This window comes from Engraulis encrasicolus, chromosome 2 (assembly GCF_034702125.1).
Source record: "Engraulis encrasicolus isolate BLACKSEA-1 chromosome 2, IST_EnEncr_1.0, whole genome shotgun sequence".
In the NCBI taxonomy this organism is placed as follows: domain Eukaryota; kingdom Metazoa; phylum Chordata; class Actinopteri; order Clupeiformes; family Engraulidae; genus Engraulis; species Engraulis encrasicolus.
Window position 1 is genome coordinate 34,227,888 of NC_085858.1, and position 22,121 is coordinate 34,250,008.

Below are 22,121 nucleotides of genomic sequence, written 5' to 3' on the forward strand. Positions count from 1 at the left end.
AATGCTCTCCCACACTCCCTCTGGCCCTCCCCCATACAGTACACACATCCCTCACTGCCCACTTAAACCAAAACAGCCACTCAGCGACCATCTAGCGCCACAGAGAGTTTGAGCTCCACAAAAAAGTTGAAAGGATGTGAGTTTGTGAAGCCGGGAGGATTCGATTTTATATTCTTCCTCTGTTTCATTGTACCTTAGTGAGTAATAAAGACTATTTCAGCGTCACTGACAAACACTCTGAGGAGTTATGATACCTCTTTGTGCAAGATCAGGAAGAGCCAATGAAAACATTACGTCAAGTTTTACATTCTAGTGAGTACAGGGAGTTTTCTGATGTAGGGTCGTTTTGAATTCAGCTGGTCATCATTTCAACATTTAATTTGTTTTTCACGTCTAACGTTTGAGAAGGGGGGAAATAAAAAAAATATATTCATCTTCTTTGTTCATTTCTTCTTTTTTTGTTTGCTTCATGCCTCACTTGGGACCTAAACTGATTTTATTTCATCCAAGTGTCCATCACATGTGCCCTCTGTCCATGCCAGTAGTTGCAGGTCATTCATAATCCTGTTGCTTATCCGGGCAGTGACTTTTTTCCTCTATGCTGGAAGGCAGTCCATGAAAACGCATGATTAGAGGGCAAAGTGGGGCTTCATTGAAGGTGCGGCCAAAATTTGTAATTCGTTCGCCAGTGAACCCTCCATGATGAAATTGCAGGTCTATTGCCTCTAAACAGCAGTTTATTGTTGTTGAATACGGAGAGGGAACGTTTCTAAGGCCAAGGCACTCCTTAATCAAAATGTCTTTATTTAAAATGGCATGTCCCATGTGACTGTGTGCTGGAGAAGGCTTCAGGCCGGAACACGTGGGCATTTGTGACTAGGCTTGTAGAATGTGTCCTTTGGGGGAAAAAAACACATTATGATTAAGAGCTGCCCATGACCTTTTAAACTTACATTTTCTCATATTCTTATATTGACCCAAATAGCAAAAAAAACAAAAACATATGCTGTGTCTCAGATGGTGCAATTGTGTACTTCGGGTACTATGTTTTAGTGCGTAAATAATTTGCCATGCACACTGAAACATGAACACTGAAGTGCACAAGTGCACCATTTGAGATTCAGCAATAGCGATCCGACGGCTCTTTGAAGATTAAGCCTTGCTTTGCTCTCTGCCTTTGCTTGCGTCCCATTGGCTGGGTTGGGGGTTTGTAATTGTTGTGACTGACTGTGATTGTGGTGGTGGGGTTGGCTTCAAATGCTTGTTTTGGGGCTTTCTGCAGAAGGTGGTCCACTGTTGTTGTCCTCCATGCCCTCGTCCTTTTGATGTGCTTTTGAAGGTGTTTGTTGACGGTGTCTCTTTCTTTTCCTTTTGTCATTTGTTTGTGTGTCTGGTGTGTTGTGTTTGTTCGTTCTTTTGTTTGTTTGTTTGTTTGTTTGTTTGTTTTGTCCCTGACCTCTTGAACCTCCTCCCCTTCTTGTTCTGTTTTCTTCCTCCTCCTTCGCCAAACCTCTTGTCTTCGCTCATGTCGGGGCTCTGTCTGGTGTCATCCTCTCATCCATCCTTCCTCCTTCCTCCTCCTCTTCCTCCTCCTCTTCCTCCCTATCCTCCAAACCAGTTCTCATCCCCACTTACGCCTTTCACCACGCCCCCCGCCCCCTCGCCTGCTAACGGATCCCCCTCCTCCCCCAAGTTCGGACGGGACCCCCTGTCCTACTGTTTGAAGGAGATCAATAAGACAGTCAAACCCCGAATCTCGTCTTTCCGGACACTCAGGAGAACGGTGAGTGGAGCCCACTATCCCATCCAATCCCATCCAAAACCCCAGTCAACCTCAACGTCGAGGCCCCCACACAAACCATACACATTGAGGACCGCTTTAGGCCCAAACGCGTCTGTAGCCTGGATATGATGCATTCAACTTTGTATGAGTGGAGGTGCAAAACGCACGCCAGAAATAAAGGTGTTTTTAGTGTGACAACGTTTCGGCCTGTGTGCGGCACTTCTCTCCTCCTACATTCAACTTTTTTAGTCAAGAGAACTAGCAAGAGAGTGCAGCCTTTAAAAAAAAACAACTTTTTTTGACTTTCATGAGACACACACTGCAAAGACTTCCCACTGAGTGCGAGTGCGCCTTTGATTGAAAGCTCACAAAAACACCTCCCTTTCGCCTGAAAAGCCTCCGATGGTCACGCACAGCTGGCAAAGTGCAGTAACTATGTATTTGTTAAACTTGAGTTTAGAATGAAAGTATACTTCATTTCTTTCATGATAAAGCCTTATGGTCCAAATTGCCACGTTTTAGAGATGATATTGCTATGTCGTATTGGTATTAACTACTATATCCAACTTTAATAACAAAGCTTTGAAGGCATTTTCCTTTGTTTCAATGTTGGTGTAGTTACTGCACTTTGCCTTTGAGAGCAGTATGGGTGCTGCTGTCGTGTGTTTGTGTGGTGTGGCGGCTCTAAGGTGGGCATTCAGCCAAAGCTGAGCAGATGGTTCTGACCAGATAAGAACAAGCCAAAAACAACAAAACAAACAAATGATAACGCAAACAGTCGGAGCACCTGCACATTTTTTTTTCTTCATCTGGTGTCTTTTGTGTGTGTTCTGTTCTTCACTCATCCCACAATAATCATCACACCCATGTGCATGGACTTAAGACCTGCTATGAGCACACTTTGTGTCACTAATAGCCTTGTCACTCTCGACTCGAGCAGGAACGTTCAGTACACTCCATACACCCTCACTGACTTGTGACTTTTAACGGACACTCCTTTTTGCCTTGTGTTGTGTTTTGTTGTATCCTTCTCCCCTCCCAGAGGAATACCATTAAGAAAAAAAGCATGGTAAAGAAACGCAAAGAAACGCAGAAGCCAAACTCCCAGGTTGTGTTTTGGAGTGTGTGGTGGTGTGGGGTGTGTGTGTGTTTTTTTGGGTGGTGACCTTTTGGTTTGTTTGCATGGGAATGGCCTCCGGGCTTTTTAATGACCACCTTTCCAGCCGGCAGGAAGGTCCCACCCCCCTCATCAGCAAATGAGAGACGTAAACAGACGCTCACAGCACAAAGCACTGATTTGGCAAAAAATTACCGGCCTGTAATGATGTGGACAAAAGAAACCGTGCAGGGGGAGATTACCATTGCATTTGAAGATGTCTACAATAGACCAACTTGATTCGAATCAAAAACTAAACACAACTGACACTTCATGTTGTAAGTAAATATTGTATTGGGGAGGTGGTCATTGGAACTTTTTGTGTTATTTCCCCTTTGCCTAAATAAACACGGATCTTAAAGGTGGGGTTGCAGGTATGACATCACGTTGGGGGAACTCCCCCAGGATTCTAAGGTTCTAGTAGAGCCTGGGGAGCCCCAAAGTGATGTCATAATAGTACATATTCTTAACATGGTTAACCTGCAACCCCACCTTTAACGTTTAACGGATTAATTATGCCCAAGGCAGTGTCTCTCTTGGCCATGTTGGTTTGACTGAGCTTGACTTGACGCAGTGGAGTGGATTGTCACAGGCTCTAAGTGTTTAATCTCCAACACAGCTGCCACAGGGATTCCTCCTGGTCGGAGGGTTCAGCCTCGCTCGCTCGCTCGCTCGCTCGCTCACTCACACACAACAGGGTGACTGGGGGAGAAATAGGGCCGGGCACTTTTGGCTTAAAGGGGCCCCTCATAATTAGTGGTGCAGAACAGACTCACTGGTGGGCCTGTACCATTATGGGCCCCTATTTTCAGAAATGTAAAAAAACATTTCCATTTCTGAAAATAGGGGCCCCACAAGGGTGCGGGGCCCATCGTGAAATGCCCGCTATGCCAGATGGCCAGTCCAGCCCTGCTCACTCACACACACAACAGGGTGACTCTGCTGTGCTGTCTGGACTGAGCCCTGGGAGGTGTCTGACTGCCGTGCCGGCCTGGTACACATCATGTCAACGTGCAGTACGGTGTCCAGAGACGTCCTGCTCTTGGCTCAGAATAGAAGTCTTAGTGTTGCCATTTGCTATTTAACCTTTTGAAGGCGCAATACTGGGGTGCATTTCTCGATATCGTAGTTGCTAACTGTTAGCTACTTCGCTGGTTGCAATGCAATTTCCCATTGCCAACTACTGAAGTTGCTAACTGCTGACAACTACCCTTTCCAGAAATGCACCCCTGTTTTAGCAACGGAACTTGTAAAGAATATTGGGCTCCATAGAATATCATTTGGGTTTTAAGAATCTTGCATTGCTGCAGGACATGTTCTGTTCATAAAATGTTCCAAAACTCGCTCCCTTGATGCTTTTTAAAATGCCGCAGAGTAACACACACCCAAGATAGATGAGATTTAATTTGGGCATATGACGTCTATCCCATTAATCCAAGTAATTGATCCCATTTGGGGAACGTGAGTGGCACTGGTCACTATTAACCAGAGGTGTGTGTTAGTTTGTGTCAGTATGTGAACTGTTGAACCTGTGTGGCTTGGTACTTGTGTTTTATGGGTTGTGGTTTCCTTGGAGGAAGTGTGGGTGTGTGTGTTGTGTGTCGTGTGTGTTTGGTTTGTATGTTTCATGATTTTTAATGGTTGAGGGGTGTTTGGAAGGTGTGTGTACTTGTGTTAGGGTGAAAGTGTGTGTGCTATCTTAGCGTGCATATTTATGAAGCCTGTGGCCTGATTATCTTTGCTGTGCACCCTCCTCTTCTTCCTCCTGTCCGGCTCCTCTCCTTCCTCCTCCCCCCTCTTCATCTTGCTCCTCCTCCTCTTCTTCCTCCTCCTCCTCTTCTTCCCCATCTCTTGTCCTCTTCACATCCTCTTCTTCCTCCTTTCGCCTCCTTTTCCTCCTCTCTTCTTGTCCTCCTCTTCTCTACTCCTCCTCTTCTTCCCCTCTTCTTCCTCCTCATCCCCTTTGTCCTCCTTTTACTCCTCTCCCTTCCTTGTCCTCCTCCTCCTCTTCCTCCTCCTCCTCAGCCTACGGTCACTGAGGACTTTGGCCACCTCCCCCCAGAGCAGCGGCGCAAGAGGCTGCAGCAGAAGCTCGAGGAGCTGGCGAAGGAGCTGCAGAAAGAGATGGACCAGAGGTGAGACCGCGAGAGCAAGAGAGAGGGAGAGAGCGCGCAAAAGAGAGCGAGAGAGCGAGGGAGCACGCAAGAGAGAGGGAGAGCGCGAGAGAGCGCGAGAGAGAGCGAGAGCGAGGACACACTCACAAGTAGCACACACCTCCACCAACATGCCCTGCCATGGCTATTGAGCTGGGATCACACACACAGAAATGAGTCCATCTCAACTCCGTCTATGACAAATAAAATTGTATTATTGTAATTGCATAATCGATTGTCATAAATCGATGCTGTATATCTTGAAGATAAGTGTTGCGATACCTTGTCGTGAATCGATGCCGTTTACAGTGAAATTAAGTATCACGATGCATTGTCATAGCGAATTTTTTGCAATAACTCCTCCTAACACGCACACACACACTGGAGGAGATGAATCAGAGGTGAGTGTGCTGAGACGACACTGACCCTATCCCCACCACACCCTACTAAGGCTGCTATTTGTTGCTACTATGCTATGGCGGCTAATTGTTACTTCTGTGCTATGGCAGCTATTTGTTGCTACTATGCTATGGCGGCTATTTCTTTGGAAACGCCCTGGTGTCTGTGGTGCCGGCAGGGCCCAGCACACTCACTCATACAGGCCTCTCTCCCGTGTGATTCTGACACACACGCGAACACGCATGCGAACGCACACACACACACACGTATGCGCACACACAATCCTCTCTCTCATGACACGCACATATGTACAGGCAAATACACACACACACACGTACGACCTCCCTTGAGGTCATGGGCTTTTAGAGAGCTTTGTTTACTGAGCCCTTCAGGTCACTGGGGAATGCTGCTCTCCTGCCCTCTGAGGCCTGTGGGCAGACTGTAACCACAAGTCCCCCCCTCCTCCCCCACCCCTTCCCTCCTCATCCCAACACCTTTTCACTCTCCTCACCCTGCTCTGCTCTGTTGTGTTGTCCTCTTCCACATTCTCTGTTGGATACCTCCTTCTCTCTTGCACTCACTATCTTGCACTCACTATCTTGCACTCACTATCTTGCACTCACTATCTTGCATTCACTATCTTGCACTCACTGTCTTTCGCTCACTATCTTTCGCTCACTATCTTGCACTCTCTCTCTGTTTTCATTCTTCCACCTTTCTTTGTCTTTGACTGTCACTCTTTATCTCCTTATGCCTCTCTCTTCTGCCCTGTCCTGTCCTCTCTTGTTATCTTTCACTATCTCTCTTTCATTCTTCCCCATTTTTTATCCCTTTTTCTTTCCATTTTCCCTTTTTCTCTCCGTCCCTGTCCCTCTCCTCTCCCCTCCTCTCCTCTCCTCCCCTCTGTCCTGTGTGGCTGTGCTGTGCAGTGAGGCGCTGGGGAAGATGAAAGATGTTTATGAGAAGAATCCTCAGATGGGCGACCCGGCCAGCCTGGCTCCGCAGATCAACCAGACGACCCAGAACATGGAGAGGCTGCGGGGGGAGCTGAGCAAGTACGAGGTGAGGAGACTGGACTGGAGTGGAGTGGAGTGGAGTGGAGGAGCACCCTGCCCTCTGGTGGCCTCATGCTGCAACTGCTGTACTGATTTCTACACTAGTCTTGGCCTTGTCTTCTTGTCATAGCTTAGATTACTGATTCCCAAACTGGGTGTCTGGGCCTAAAAGTGGATTGCCGAGAGGTCTTGGGTTGTTTGTGGAGATGTGGTCTAAAAATGTGGTGTTATTTCACCCTTTCATTGTCAGTCACAAAAAATTGAAACAAGATTGGTATTGAATAAATGACTGTGATGTCAGAGTGAAACGGCATTAAGTCAGTTCCACTAGTTGATAGACGTGTGGTATGTCAGCATACAATGCAAATGCTGATGCATATTACCAAATGCATGGACACATTTTTTATTATTATTTGAACACTCTGATGGTGCGAGTCGCAGTAAAATATTGGGTCACATGACTATGGAAAGTTTGGGTCCTAAGACTATTCTAGGAACCACTGGCTTAGAGTATTAGATTATTAATTGTTCAAATGCAAAGCATTAGTTAATTATTTTCCTTAATTACATTACGTGGCATTACTTTGTTATTACTCCTGTCTTGCACTTTGACGTCTGTCCTGCTGATGTCACTGCTGTATGTCTTTACATGGGATAGAGTCAAGAGCAATGTCATTTAAATTTCCTTGTATGACCTGTGTGCATATGAAGAAACGGACATTAAAGCCAACTTGGCTTGGCCTGTCTTAATTTAAGGTTTTTGGGGGGATTAAGGTAGTACTAGTATCAACATTATGTCTGTGGGTGTCTGTGGCGGTGCTCAATCCTCTCCCTCCTGTTGCTGTTGTGGTGGTGCTTGTCTGGTGTGTCTGGCAGAACTGGCTGACGGAGGCAGGGGGTCGGGGAGACACGCTGCGGGGAGACACGCTGCGATACTCCACACAGTCCTTCAACAACAACGGAGCTCATGACACCTTCAGGTTGGTCTTGCAACGCAAACAGATTGAACGGACCCAACGATGTTTATCGCATGTATTACTTAAGAATTGTTTTGCCTGGATTTTGGTCCTGGTCCTGTTTCTTTTTGTTTGTTTATGTGTCAGGTTGGAACAGGTTTTAACTTGTCCGCCATGACCTAAAGAACCATATTTGTCCAGTGTTATTTACAGCTTTTTTTTTTTGTTATTGCTATTAATGTCAGCAAATAAATGTAGTGTAAGTATAATAAGCATATACAGTATGCTCACTATTCAGGGATATATTATTGTTACATTTTCAACATCTGTTACTGTAATATCTGAACACAGATGCTGCACTCTGTCTGGTGTTTGCAGTAGAACTCGTAGTAGGCGAAGTAGGCACAACTCTAGGATTAGTGTTTTTCATTCCAGCCCCGACGGCGCCCACTCCGACGAGGGCACTCCGGACCCCTCGCAGGCCATCTATGCAGAGTTCGATGATGACTTCGAGGAGGAGGAGTTGGCCGCCCCCATAGGCCAGTGCACAGCTCTATACAACTTCCCAGGTACGCTTCGCATATGGACGGTGGACAAAGTCACAATACCGCCACGTATGCCCCCCCGGTTGGTGGCATATAATTTTTCCGAAGCCCCTTTGGTCTGACCCGTCAATATTCAGAATGTTTCCCTTCAATCATACAGCCCTATAGTTCGACATACATGTATATTTGTGCCGATATAATTAAAACCTTTCTTCTGACAGCTCAATGTTCTCATCAAAAAGCTATTTCGATCACCTTCTTTAATGTAGTCTAAAAAGCAGACTCAACAATGACATGAAATTAGGCTGGATATGAGCCTATGAGGTGCGGCTAATGTCTTTCTGCCAGATGGTGTTCTGCAGTGTGCCACTGGCACAGATGTCTGGTGGACTGGTTATCTTTCCTATTCAGGTTTTAACTGCCAAATAAACCTAAAAATGTTTCCCAAGGCTTCTGTCCCCCCCTATGAAACTTCATAACATTGATAGACTCTGAAAAGCATTATAGATAAATTAACACAGAATTTATTCTGTGTATGAAAACGATTTCTTAACATCTCCAAAGAGAACAAAGATGACCTCTCTGTGGAAACCTTGACCTAGTGTCGTGCAGTTCAGATTTCCCTTATGAATTTTGGCCCTATGTGGCAAAATGTGTCTCAAATAAAATTATGATTTTAAGATTTTGCAGAAAAAAATGGTTTGTCTATGAAATCAACACCTTCACACTCTTCGTTATCAACTAATTAGTTCCTGTGCTTCTGTACCCCAGCCTAAACACAACAGTGGGCTTTCTCAACATGACAGGGTGTCCGGGTGTCCGCGGAGTCTAAAAAAGTCTAAAAAAGTCTAAAATTACACATTATCCATTTTAGGCCTAAAAAAGTCTAAAATATAGGGTTTTTTTGCACTTTAGTCTAAAATTGAGTTTGAGTAATTTAAGACCTACGTTTCAATGCAAAATATCGACAAAGGATTAATGTTTATTTGTTCTGTTTTGCTTTATTTTTACGTCCTTTTCCACACTGCTTATTTCCTGATATTGTGGCAGTTATGGTCTGTGTAGTTCTAAATGACATGTTGCTCTTTGCAACGTACAATAATAAAACTACAGATGTGATACGGAAATGTACTGTAGCTCCTCCTCCCGTTCCACCGCGCAGTCTGACCAAAGATTCTCTATTCTGACTACTAACCCACGTTAGTGGTGTTATATCTAGACATTGTTTATATCTAGACGTTGTAAAAACGATATTGGCGTCGCGGTGGCCATACATTAGATAACTAGGCTACTTGACTGTGTTAAACACCTGGAAGAAGTTAACTAATGAGGGAAGTCAGTCACCACCTCATTGAAAAAGAACGGATTTCTATTTGGAAGGAAATGTGTCGATTTAAAACAGAAGACAAATGTGACAGTGCAAACCAAGGGAATATGTCAGCACCAGTGTGAATCGTTGCAGGTAAGAAGTGATTTTTAGTACCGCAAGGACTTCGGTGATGGAATAGTCAGGTGTTGGCCGTGGTTTAGCAGTCTAGCGTAGTTGTTAGCCTCAAAGTTGGCGAAGCTTGTGTCTGTGCGAGCGAAAGAGAGTAGCGACGTGTGTGTGTGTGTGGCTGATCTGAAATTATGAGCGAGTTAACAGTCGAATTCCCATGGAAATGCCTTTGTTGTAGGCCTATTCTGTTTGATGCCTTGGTATTTTGTACTGGTTCTGTGGTAGCAATTTGCAAACTGGTGGGCATTTGAGCTGTTACGGTCATGTCCACGCACAAACGTTTCGTGTGTGCTGTCACATGCACTTCTCATTAGCTCTAGGTCCGTCAATGTTTGAAAGACCTCAGGAGTTAAAGCACATGAAACATATTGTGCAATGGATAAGATATATGCTATGTCGATGGATGATTTAGTTGTTATAACCCCGTTTTGCGTATTCTTTGCCTGCTGCTTCTGAATTGATCACCATTTAGCTTCAGGTTATGCTGCTTGAAAATATGTTAAACCTACGGTACGTCTAGATCAAACGAGCGCTAGATTTTGAATACCATAGCCAGCTGCGCATCACACCGACTCTCACATGCCGTGGCAGTCTCTTGAGAGGTTACACTCTCGCTTGCGTGAGACCTCTGGTACAACCCCCCTAAAACGAATAAGGCATGAATCTTTGGATTGAGTGGCAAGGGTTCGAACTATTTTGTTATTAGTATTAACTGCCATAAGACGTTCTCTTGGACACCTCCAATAGTTGAAACCAATAAACGTCATTTTATGGCAGTAGTGGGGTTACCTCATGTTCTGTTCTTCTATCTTGGTTAGGTCCTCTTGATATAGGCTTGCATTCTTATTCGCATTTAAAAACCTCAGTCAGTGCAATGTAAAGACAGGCTGTTCACAATTGCTGGCTTTGATCACTTGAAATTGTGAAAGCGAACATTGCACCTTCTCACTGGTCATTTATGATCAGATCTCTTTATGCTTATAATATGCACTATTGCATTCATTCAGATGCACAGGTGTGTGTGTGTGTGTGTGTGTGTGTGTGTGTGTGTGTGTGTGTGGTGTGTGCAGGGCCACTGACTGCTTTTACCGGGCCCGGGACTAAATCATCTGAAAGGGCCCCCCTCTCAATAAATACAATACAATTGGGTCCCAATTCTCGAGGGCCTCTTTCTCAGGGCCCGGGTCAACTGTCCCTTTTGTTCCCCCCCTGTCGGCTTCTGTGTGTGTGTGTGTTTTGTGTTTGTGCGTGTGCGCGCGCCTGTCAATTGACCACAATCTGGCTTTATTTCATTTTTTAATACTCCGCGAAGGTCTAAAATTTTGCCCATGATGGTCTAAAAAAGGTCTAAAAAAAAGTCTAAAATTTCACTTGTTAAAACCTGCAGACACCCTGACATGAGTGCTAAGAGCCAGAGTCAAAAATAAAAAGCCTGCGCACGTACGTAGCTCCCCTTGTTGTGTTTTTAATAGCTATAACAAGTCAACATTTTAAGCAATTTAGACAATAGACAATAAGAAAGGACCAACTTTAATAGCCTGGGTCGCATGTCCTGAATCGATGTCATGTGACCAACATAATGGAAACTACTTGAGATGCCGATTGTCTATTGTTTATAAGACAGAGGAAAGAAATATGCTGCTCAACATGACACTTGTTTTGGGAAACTGGTTAAAAATATTCACGGGTGGGTGAAGTGACTTCCTTTAGACTCAAACACCTTTTTATTTGGGATGCCAGAATAGTTTTTTTTTCTAGCATAAGTGTAAACTGAAACTAGATCATGTGAATGGCATACAGTACTGTAGGTATTTGGATATCGCCTCATAAACTTACGTATGTGTATGATGCCTGTCCGTAAGCCTGGTAGGACTATAATTGCGTTTGTGTGTGCGCCTGTGCGCGTGTGCGTGCGTCTTTATACGATGGAAACGGAGAAATATGGAGTGAATGTGACTTAACTTAATACCCTAGGGACTTGGGTTTGCAAATTAGCCATCTGGCTGGAAACCTTTTGTGTATCACCTATACATGTTTGACATTATTTGCCATGCCATTATTATGACTAAAAAATTGTCCCTGACGATTAAACCACAAATACTACATATGCCTGTTTGTGACCACCACCACAATAAAGCCGACTTGACTTGACTTGTGTGTGTTGTTGTCTCCTGCCTGCAGGGTCGAGCGAGGGCACCATCGCCATGCAGGAGGGCGAGGTGCTGTCCGTCGTGGAGGAGGACAAGGGGGACGGCTGGACACGCGTGCGCCGCTCCAACGGAGACGAGGGATACATCCCCACCTCCTACGTCTCCATCTCGCTCAACAAGTGACCTCTCTCTCTCCCTCCTGCCGCCCCCCAGTGGCTGACTCCAGCACTGCGCTGCCCCCACCGCGTGTCCTCATGTCCCTCCTCTGCTCTGCTCTGCTCTGCTTGGCTCGGCTAGGTCCCCTGCACCACCATGTCACCCTGACTTCAACGAAACTCACTCGCATATAGTATGTACCCGCTAAACTAAAGCACTGCATTCCTGACTGACCTGCCAGTGGGACCAGGCTGAGAAACTTGGGGGGGCCAGGGCAGGACGACGGCCTTAGACAAGCTTGTGCGTTCAGGCTATACTACCAGAAGCCCCGCATCCCTGGAGGCTGGGGCGTCCTCGTCGGGAGCTGAGCCCCAAAGCAAGGCAGCAGGCTGCAGGGGATGAGTGAGGCGTTCAGGCTGTCCACACCTGTCTGGATGATGAATGGGCAGCCACAGCCTACTTTTATCTTCTTTTTTTTTCTAAAATTTTTTTTCCTTACATTTTTTTTGTTTTGTTTTGCCCACACAGGAGCACTGGCCATCCAGACACTTTATCCTCAAGTTATCGCTTGTCTGGGGACCGCACTCACCTCACGTTTTTGTTCATTTTCAACAACTTTGGGCTGACAGATGAGTGTGTGTGTCTGTGTGTCTTTGTGTCTGTGTGTGCCACACAGAGAGGTTGAGATGCATAACCAACACCACCTGCAAAACATCCTCCCATCTTTGCCTGATTTGGGCAGTAACAGGATGTGAAGATATCAGGGACTGGTTTGTTACGGGATATTTACCGACTTCCTAAAACATTTGTCAGCACACAATGCAATGTCCTCCTCATTCCTCCGTTAATGTCCAATAACGCATCATTATCTCACAGAATTCTGTGGAATGGACACGGACCTTTGGGACACGAAATCTGTTAGTTTCACGGATTATGCCAACTTCCAATTGTTTTGGTCAGCGCACAGCTTAAATTGCTAGCATTCTTTTGGTATCAATTTTCTAACGATATAATTAGCAGAGTGCTGTGGGAATATAGAAAGCACTTCCGTGAGTCCTTCACGGAAAATACTTCTGTGACCATAGCACAGAATTTTGGGAAAATCCGTGAAACAGACACTGATTTCGTGTCCCAAAGGTCCGTGTCCATTCCACGGAATTCTGTGAGATCAGGCTGAACAGCGGTAATGTCGCATGGAAAACCAACTCACCTGAGCTTGTGTGCATCCGTGGGCTGAACAAGGTTACAATGTAACACTACATATGCTGCCTTTGCGCATTCGTCCAAGGGTATTCAGTATACTGTGCACCCTCACTTTTTTGTGTGTTCAGTTTAATTCTAATGTGAGGCTGCAACGGGGCCAAAGACCCATAGAAATTATGGGATTTTGATGTTATAGCATGCTTCTCACTGCTATTAAACCGTGAGACAACCAACATGATAGCATTGTGATAACAGTTTTGCAGGACCACGACATGACGTTCAATACTTATTCATTTCCACAAATGTTCCAAGTCCAGTACTTAACGTTAAGGAATTTCCGTTCTCTTTTATTTTCTGAGAGGCATAAAGAGAAATATAATTTATTAAGTTTTTATTAGCATCTCTGCGGCACAGATATAGTGAAATATAAGCAACTAGATATATATTAGATATACAGTATATATCGGATGTGAGTTTCACACACTTCTTCATAGTACCTGCACACCAGCCTACAGTTCAATGTCTTTACCCACTATTGCGATCAAAAAACAAAACACAAACTCAAATTCGGACGTCATACATCTCTTTCCTGGGTAGGACGATCATACATTTCTTTCCTGGGTAGGACTATCATATTTAACGAAGAAGTAATATATTTTAGCGATCACAACACCACTATTGTCTTATTAGTATTTTATTTCACACAAATAAAGACTGAGAGCTTTTTGTTCTGCTTTGAAAGAGAGGTTTTAAGAGCGATGTGTTAAGTTGGGAGTTATTATTATATGTCGTGTTAGAGCCAGATGGTTTACGATTTTAAAAAAATGCTAAACACAATGTCCAGGTGCCTTCCTTACAACTTTGCAGCCATTTGTATATAAACCATATAAGCACCCATGAAGTGTTAAAATTTGTGTATAGAACTTCATATATGTAAAGCACATTTTCAAATTTAAAACGTGTCTTGTTTTTTGTCCTCTTGTCATTTGTATTTGCTGAACAATGTTCTTTTATCTAGTGTCTATGGTATGTATCGATATGCTCTGGGTCTGTCATTGCATGTAAATGGCACTCTAAAATGGCACATCTAAAATGGCACTTTCCAACATCTGTCTTTGTGCCGTTAGATGTTCTAACCAGTGGCATTGTGACAGGGAGTTTTGATCAGCCCCTTATTACAATTATCTGGGGACATTTTTTTTTTAATTATTATTGTTGTGGTTGCTTGCCATTATTTCTTGCTTGGGCATGACTGTGCTCCATACCAGTTAAGTCAATTTATGTCCAGTGGATCCTTCACCAAAGATAGGGTAGACCTCACCAAGATAAGTCACATCACGCCTCATCAGTGCAAAGGAGTGTGCTCAAGTTTGGTCTCCTAAGGGGGAGTGATCCCTCTCCTATTTTTTCTGTTGCATTTAGGCTTGCATAAGATAATAATAATAATAATAATTGTATTTGTATAGCACTGTGTCATACAAGGCATGTAACTCAAAGTGCTTAACAAATGGGAAAAAAACATCATTGTTAGAGATGGATTTAAAAGGAGAGGTATAGAGGAGAGGCAGAAATAGCAGGAAGGCAGAGGAAGAAGAGATAGACAGAGATTGTAGAGTCATAAGGTCAACGTAGGTTAGGACTAGGATTCTTAGATGCGTAAGGTCCATAGTGGCTGGGCCTATCATAAGTCATAGATAGTCACACAGAGATTGGGCGCTCAGGTGCGGCCCCTGGTGGCATCAGAGGTGAGGAAAAACTCCCTTTCACTTGAATCATAGTTTGTAGGGGGAAAAAAAGCTGTGCGCTACTGCCATCTACAGCGCCAAGGAAATGCTCATCTCCCCTCTCATCTCATCAGGAAACTCACTCTCATCAGGGATTGTCATCTTCCGCTGGTGTCCTAAAAGAGCGTTCACCTGACGTCTCGTTGTGGATCCCGGAGAAGTACCGTCTTGAATCGTCTCTACCTTATCCACCGTCTCTAACTGCAGTGGATTGATGAGTTTCATTGTTCAAAAATATAAGCATGCCCACCAGGTGGCAGTGTTGCTCAATACTTCAGTAGTCTGCTGCTGTCTGTGGCATGGCATGGTCAGATGGCATCTGCTTCTATCATGATTTTGATGATTGTGGAATTTGCCAGATGAAATGCCACTAAGTTCAATACAAATGCTATCTAGGAGAGAAGTGTGCATGAAGCCGAGGCAGAGAGACTGGATAAGATTATTATACTCTAAGAATCTGGACAAGGCATGTCAAGCTGTCCTTCAAAACTGCTGTTCTTTTACAGTATTACTGATGTACTATGTGTTGCAGTATTACTGTTCATATTACATTACATATACAGTAATTATTTTGACTCTCTACACAAAAGGCAACATAGGGCCTTTTAGAAAATGCTGCATTTTATTACATTCTTTTCAAAGTTGTGTGGCAAGTTAACAGCTAGGCCCAAACTGTCAGCAGGGCAAATAGAAAGTGGTATTTGAGAATTTTCCACATCAACAAATGCATAAAAGGTTACTGCTCTAACAAACCAGTCTGTCACAAACTGATATAAATGTTGCCGTGTCTGTGAGGCAGCCGTCTTTCCAGAGATAAGCGGATAGACTGCTGCTCCCCAGAGGCTGAGGAGGCAAAGCGGAGAGAGGAGAGGATGCAACAAATTATACGCTTCCTGAAAATTGATCTGAATTATTTGCTCGCCAGAAATGTCCTTTTAGTTTGGCCTTGACATCAACTTTCCATATTTAAGTTTGAAAAAAAAGCCCTTTGATATTTTCATGCCATCATGAACTTGAACGCCCAAGACAGGCTAGACTATTGATTCCCAGGGGGTGTTGGGAAAGCGGTGAGAGAGGGGTTCTCACTTGCCATTGGGGGGTATTAGTGTATTTTATTTTTTAATACTGAGGGGGGGCGTTGGCATGCTTATGATGAGGTCAAGGGGGCGTTGGAGGGCTTATGATAAGGTCAAGGGGCCGGTTATTCAAGAACCATTGTGAAAGTGAAAGAAAGTGAAAGCCCATTGGGAAACTCCAACTCCCATTGTCATTGTGACACAGCACTCCACAGCACACAAGTGAACACTGCTCACTGCACACAACGAAATTGCATTTATGCCTCACCCGTGCAAGGGGGCAGCCCTCAGTGGCGCCCCATGGGGAGCAGTGCGGTGGGACGGTACCATGCTCAGGGTACCTCAGTCATGGAGGAGGATGGGGGAGAGCACTGGTTGATTACTCCCCCCACCAACCTGCCGGGAGTCGAACCGGCAACCTCTGGGATGCAAGTCTGACGCCCTAACCGCTCACCCATGACTGCCCTATTGGGCTAGGCCATTGACTGAATGGATGGCTATTTTGTTCAGACAGAGGTTCTAGGCCTAGGGTTTTCTTTCTTTCTTTTTTTTATTTTTTATTTTATTTTTGAGGTTTTGTTACTTTAACAAGATATACTCACCACAATAACACCTTTGTGCATATACCGGTATTAGCCTATTTATATTCTGGGCCAGACACGTTTGGTATGCCTCTCCTATGGGGTTTCCACATTGCATCCCAACACAAATGCTGCTCAACCCTGGTCAAGCGATGTGAAAGGTAGTGAGGTTTAATTCTGTCTTGTCTGAAGCTAGGATACTGCGTTATATTACCAAGTCTACTCTTTATGCCCATCTTCAGCAACAGCTTCCCTTATCCCTGCTAATAAGCACTGACTACTTCTGCTCTTAAAAGGACTCTGCAGTCGTTAAAAAACCCCTGTCATTGTCTACTGCACCTCATTAAAGTAAGACTCCGCATCACATTACGCCCAGTCGTATTGTTAACACAGGAAAACGAAGGAGGAAGGATTGGAAGTATGAGCGGTTAGGGCGTCAGACTTGCATCCCAGAGGTTGCCGGTTCGACTCCCGACCCGCCAGGTTGGTGGGGGGGAGTAATCAACCAGTGCTCTCCCCCATCCTCCTCCATGACTGAGGTACCCTGAGCATGGTACCGTCCCACCGCACTGCTCCCCATGGGGCGCCACTGAGGGCTGCCCCCTTGCACGGGTGAGGCATAAATGCAATTTCGTTGTGTGCATTGTGCAGTGTTCACTTGTGTGCTGTGGAGTGCTGTGTCACAATGACAATGGGAGTTGGAGTTTGTCAATTGTGCTTTTACTTCACTTTCACTTGAAATCCCTTCTAACGTGTTATAGCTTTCCCATAAGCAGAATATACTATTAAATACTGTATATAGTATGTCTATAACCATCACAAAGTTAAACCAATATAAGCATTGGAAAGTTACAATTGGGTAGCATGATAAGGCAGCCCAACATTCCCCTAACCCCCCCTAAACGATAATGTCATTTCATAAACAATTACCTTATTTACAAAAAGTGACTGCTATCAATTCACAAAACTGCGGTATGTCAATTGCTAACAGTGTATGGCCATAGGTGGCTTTAGTTTGCACAGTTCAAAAGTGCGAGCCAACAGTTTTGCGTGATTATTGATTTGGGTCAGTAGTCGTATCTAGTGCTGCTATGGCTAGATTATACATCTGCTTGTGTGTCAGTAGTCATCTCTAGGGGTGCTATAGCTAGATTATCTGCCTACGCAACTGAATCCTCTTTTCTGATTGGCTGATGGGGTTGCAACTAAGTAGGCGGAGCGCTGCGCGCGTCGCCAAGTTCAAAGCCGCCGCCTCGCCATTAATTTCGTATAACCGGTCACCTCGTCGGCCGTTATCCCCTACTTATACATCTGCTTGTGTGTCAGTAGTCATCTCTACGGGTGCTATAGCTAGATTATACATCTGCTTGGGTCAGTAGTCCTCAGTGCTGCTATGGCTAGATTATCTGCTTGGGGTCAGTAGTTGTCTCTAGGGGTGCTGTGGTTAGATTATACATCTGCTTGGGGTCAGTAGTCGTCTCTAGTGGTGCTATGGCTAGATTATACATCTGCTTGGGGTCAGTAGACCTCTCTAGTGGTGCTATGGCTAGATTATACATCTGCTTGGGGTCAGTAATCCTCAGTGGTGCTATGGCTAGATTATACATCTGCTTGGGGTCAGTAGTCCTCAGTGGTGCTATGGCTAGATTATACATCTGCTTGGGGTCAGTAATCCTCAGTGGTGCTTTGGCGGCTAGATTATACATCTCCTTGGGGTGCTATGGCTAGATTATACATCTGCTTGGGGTCCGTAATCCTCAGTGGTGCTATGGCTAGATTATACATCTGCTTGGGGTCAGTAGTCCTCTCTAGTGGTGCTATGGCTAGATTATACATCTGCTTGGGGTCAGTAGTCGTATCTAGTGGTGCTATGGCTAGATTATACATCTGCTTGGGGTCAGTAGACCTCTCTAGTGGTGCTATGGCTAGATTATACATCTGCTTGGGGTGCTATGGCTAGATTATACATCTGCTTGCCTTCATCAGACCCACTTTGGCTGCTGTTGATGTATCGCTCTCATTTCAGTGCTAGCGTTGCTGCTCCAAAATAACAAGTAATTATTTCACTGCCTAGCAGAAGGAAGGCAATTAAGGCTTTTTAAACAAGCCCAAACTACCAAGTCTGTACTCACAGAAGTGGCTGTGCTGCCGTCTACCTTAGAGGAATTAAGGCGATGGGGTTGAAACGAGTTGAGATGAGTGTAAATAAATTATGCATTTATTTCTGTGGGGTAAAAACTTTCATTATTCCATTTTTAAAACCCTTGTTTTGCGGCTATGTGGGTAGGATCTGTGTACTCTGTAAAAAGTCAACTTAAAGCATGCCCTTCCAAAATGATTAGGCCTATTTTTAGGTGCTGGACAGATGGGGGGGATAAAATCAATGAGGATGAAAATATCTACCAACCACTAGGGAATGTGAAAACTATTAGGTTTGTCTGTATTAAACGTGGCAGGGTTGACGGTGTTAATCCTCCTTCAGGTGATGGCAAAAAGTTGAATATTTCTTGCATGAAACTGCAAATAGTGTGTTTAAGACAGGACCAGGAGGAGTGGGAAACATTTCCCTTTCCCCATTTTGGCTCCGTTCCGTTGCGCTTCGAATTTGTAGTTTCCTCAGTCACATCTCCCTAAACAACCTGCTCACCCCAACGAATTTTAAGAAGTCTTGCACCTGTTCTGTTCGCTATCCCTGAGTAACCTCGATAGACAGCCCGGGCAGCAGCAATGCAATGCAGCCTTCAGATTTCTGCTGAGCTCAGTACAGTCCAGGGCTGGACTGGGGGAGAAATACTGTAGGGCCCGGGCACCTTTGGTTTAAAGGGGCCCCTCATAATTAGAGGCACAGAACTGACTCACCAGTGGGCCCTTCACCTTTGTGGGCCCCTACTTTCAGTTTTTTTCCCTCTAACATTTCTGAAAATAGGGGCCCACGACGGTGCAGGGTCCACCGGGAAATGCCCGGTATGCCCGATGGCCAGTCCAGCCCTGGTACAGTCTCCCCTGGCCTGCTCATCTCTCCTCTCCTCCCTCCTGTTCACTAGCTGCTCCTCATCAAGGAAGCTGACAGGGGGAACAATGGGGGCAGTCGTCCTGGGCCCAGGGAGAGGTGTGTGTGTGTGTGTGTGTGTGTGTGTGTGTGTGTGTGTGTGTGTGTGTGTGTGTGTGTGTGTGTGTGTGTGTGTGTGTGTGTGTGTGTGTGTGTGTGTGCGTGCGTCGTGTGTCTTTCGGTGGGCTTGCGAAGCAGAATTGGGTCCTCATTTCATTGTAAGTCAAGTCAAGTACTTTATTGTCAAAAATCTATGTAACAAGGTGAGCACAGAAATTTGAAATTGTGATCGACCAGTCTCCAATGTGCAGTTAAACTAACCATACAGACATTGACTAATCACAAACTCTCTCTCTCTCTCTCTCTCTCTCTCTCTCTCTCTCTGTCTCTCTCTCTCTCTCTCTCTCTCTCTCTCTCTCTCTCTCTCTCTCACACACACACAAACACACACACACACACACACACACACACACACACACACACACACACACACACACACACACACACACACACACACAGACACACACACAATATGCAGTGAAATACACAATAGTGGGTTGGGTTGGGTAGGGACCTTTCAGATTATTAGACTTTGATAAAAAGCCGTTTGTAGAGGCTGTGTCACAGCACGGCTACAGCTTGTACCACAGAAGGTCTACAATAGAGACACTTCACTCACCACATTTCCGGGTGGTAATGCACTCTAGGGGCGCCAACGGGCGAGTGCAGACTCCATTCGGAATGAATTGACTGCGCTCTCATGACAGCGCCCTCTAGGTGAACTGCAGGCATGGATCGAGTGAGTGAAGTGCCTATAACTGTAGACCTTCTGTGGTGCAAGCTGTATCTGTGCTGTGATGCAAGCTGTAGCTGTGCTGTGATGCAGCCTCTACAAACGGCCCTGAATGTAAACTAACTGTGCACTAGCAAAGTTCTCTATGCCTCGTTGTACATGTCAACAACCACGCGTGACTCTGCGGAATGAAGTATTGAGCAACTTTGAGCCTCGTAAATTTATAATGATGGCTAAAGAGATGCTGGTCCATCACAGCAGAAGCTAAATTTCACCTAGATCTGGAATTCTGACTAGCGCTCAGACTTAAGAATGTAGGGGATCTATGGAGGCGAGGTATGTAGCAAAAGTTAGGGCTCATCATTATGTTTTAACACAACGTAAACCATTTCACACCTGATTATTCCTTTAATTCCTAGCTTGTAATTATGTAATTACACTATGTAAATTTGCCTTCTGGGGCCCAACAGCAACCTGTAGCCTTGGGGCCTCTGGTCATCTTAATCCGGCCTTGGGTGGGGGGTGGAGGTAAATTAGAGGAAGTGGTTTCAGTTTGCCGTTTATCTTCCTCTTCCCGCTCCCTCCATCTCCTCCTCCTCTCCCTCCTTCTCTTCTCGTCCATTCCATTCCCATCTCTTTTCCCCTTCCTCTTCCTCTCCACTCCGCCCATGTGTCTGAACTGCTGCTGTGTTGAAGTGGATGAATGGCCGCCTTTAAATAGCTCTGATTAATTGGAAGTTTTTAATTGCCAGCAGCTCGCTGCTGCCTCCTCGTCGTCGTCACAGGCTGCATGGCTTCCACCGTCCGCCTTGCCTGCTTCCTCTCCTGCCACTTACTCGCTCGGGTGGGACGGGACCACAGCAGTCAAGGGGTGACACCTGCAGCTGTGCCATTTCTCATGCTCAGGGCCGCTGACAGCTTTTGCTGGGCCCAGGACAAAATCATCTGAAAGGGCTCCCTACCCAATACATTCTATAATGCAATGGGGACCTAATTCTGGGGCCCCTATCTCCCTGGGCCCAGGACAACATACCCCTTTGCCCCTCTCCCTGTCGACGGGCCTGCTCACGTTGAGATTTTTCATGCGGCACGCCACGGCTCAAGCACCATCTCCCTCTACTCTGCTGTCATATCATATCGGTACCCTCTTTCCATTACTCCTGAAGAGCCATATCTTTTTGCTGAAACACTTCAGTGAGTTGGCCTATCTTAACAAGCTGATGATTAAAACAGAGACAAGTGTGCGGATGAGATTGTCAGACTTTCTGAGACTTTCCTTTAAGTAACAAGATATCAGCATGATTTGATTATTAGAAGTGAGATGGTGGACACTCTGCCCTTCTGAGAGCTTTCTGGATGCGCTTACATCTGTCTGGAGCTTTAAAGAATGTTCAAAACCAAGAACCATCCAGTGAGATGGCTTGTGGACACTCTTGCTTCAGTGAAGTGCTTGTTAAATTCCACCGTGTTGTAAACAAAACTCTTCTAAATATGAGTTGCGTTCACAATACTAAACTACTCAGGTCTATGTAGGTCTAGGTTAGTCAGACATGCCCGAGAAAATGAAAAAAGGAGGCGCACACAAGGCTTGTGTGAAAAAGTATATTGTAGCCGAAATTTTACAACAGAAGTCTGAGGTTAACTGGAGAAACAGACGTTTCGAACATGGTCCATTGTCAATGTCTCCAGCAGGACAGACATGCCAACATGATTTTTTTATTCAGTAGGAGCTCCCTGGGGCTCAGATCCTTATCTCTACAATTCACAAAGGTGCCAAAAGTAAA

The 22,121-nt window shown here is 45.1% G+C and overlaps 1 protein-coding gene across 3 annotated transcripts in view; it reads left to right on the forward strand.

The window, feature by feature from the left end:
- trip10a (thyroid hormone receptor interactor 10a) overlaps nucleotides 1–14,012 on the forward strand; it is a 43,618-nt gene extending 29,606 nt beyond the window's left edge. Inside the window, exons 10-16 of one of the 3 annotated variants that reach the window (XM_063187315.1) lie at nucleotides 1,619–1,783; nucleotides 2,826–2,891; nucleotides 4,965–5,074; nucleotides 6,421–6,553; nucleotides 7,423–7,526; nucleotides 7,938–8,071; nucleotides 11,727–14,012. In XM_063187315.1, the coding sequence (XP_063043385.1) occupies nucleotides 1,619–1,783; nucleotides 2,826–2,891; nucleotides 4,965–5,074; nucleotides 6,421–6,553; nucleotides 7,423–7,526; nucleotides 7,938–8,071; nucleotides 11,727–11,878 (864 nt within the window). In that variant the 3' untranslated portion in view covers nucleotides 11,879–14,012. The remainder of the gene's footprint in view (nucleotides 1–1,618; nucleotides 1,784–2,825; nucleotides 2,892–4,964; nucleotides 5,075–6,420; nucleotides 6,554–7,422; nucleotides 7,527–7,937; nucleotides 8,072–11,726) is intronic. The other 2 variants (XM_063187323.1, XM_063187332.1) reach the window with 2 other exon arrangements.
- Nucleotides 14,013–22,121: the final 8,109 nt, after the last annotated feature.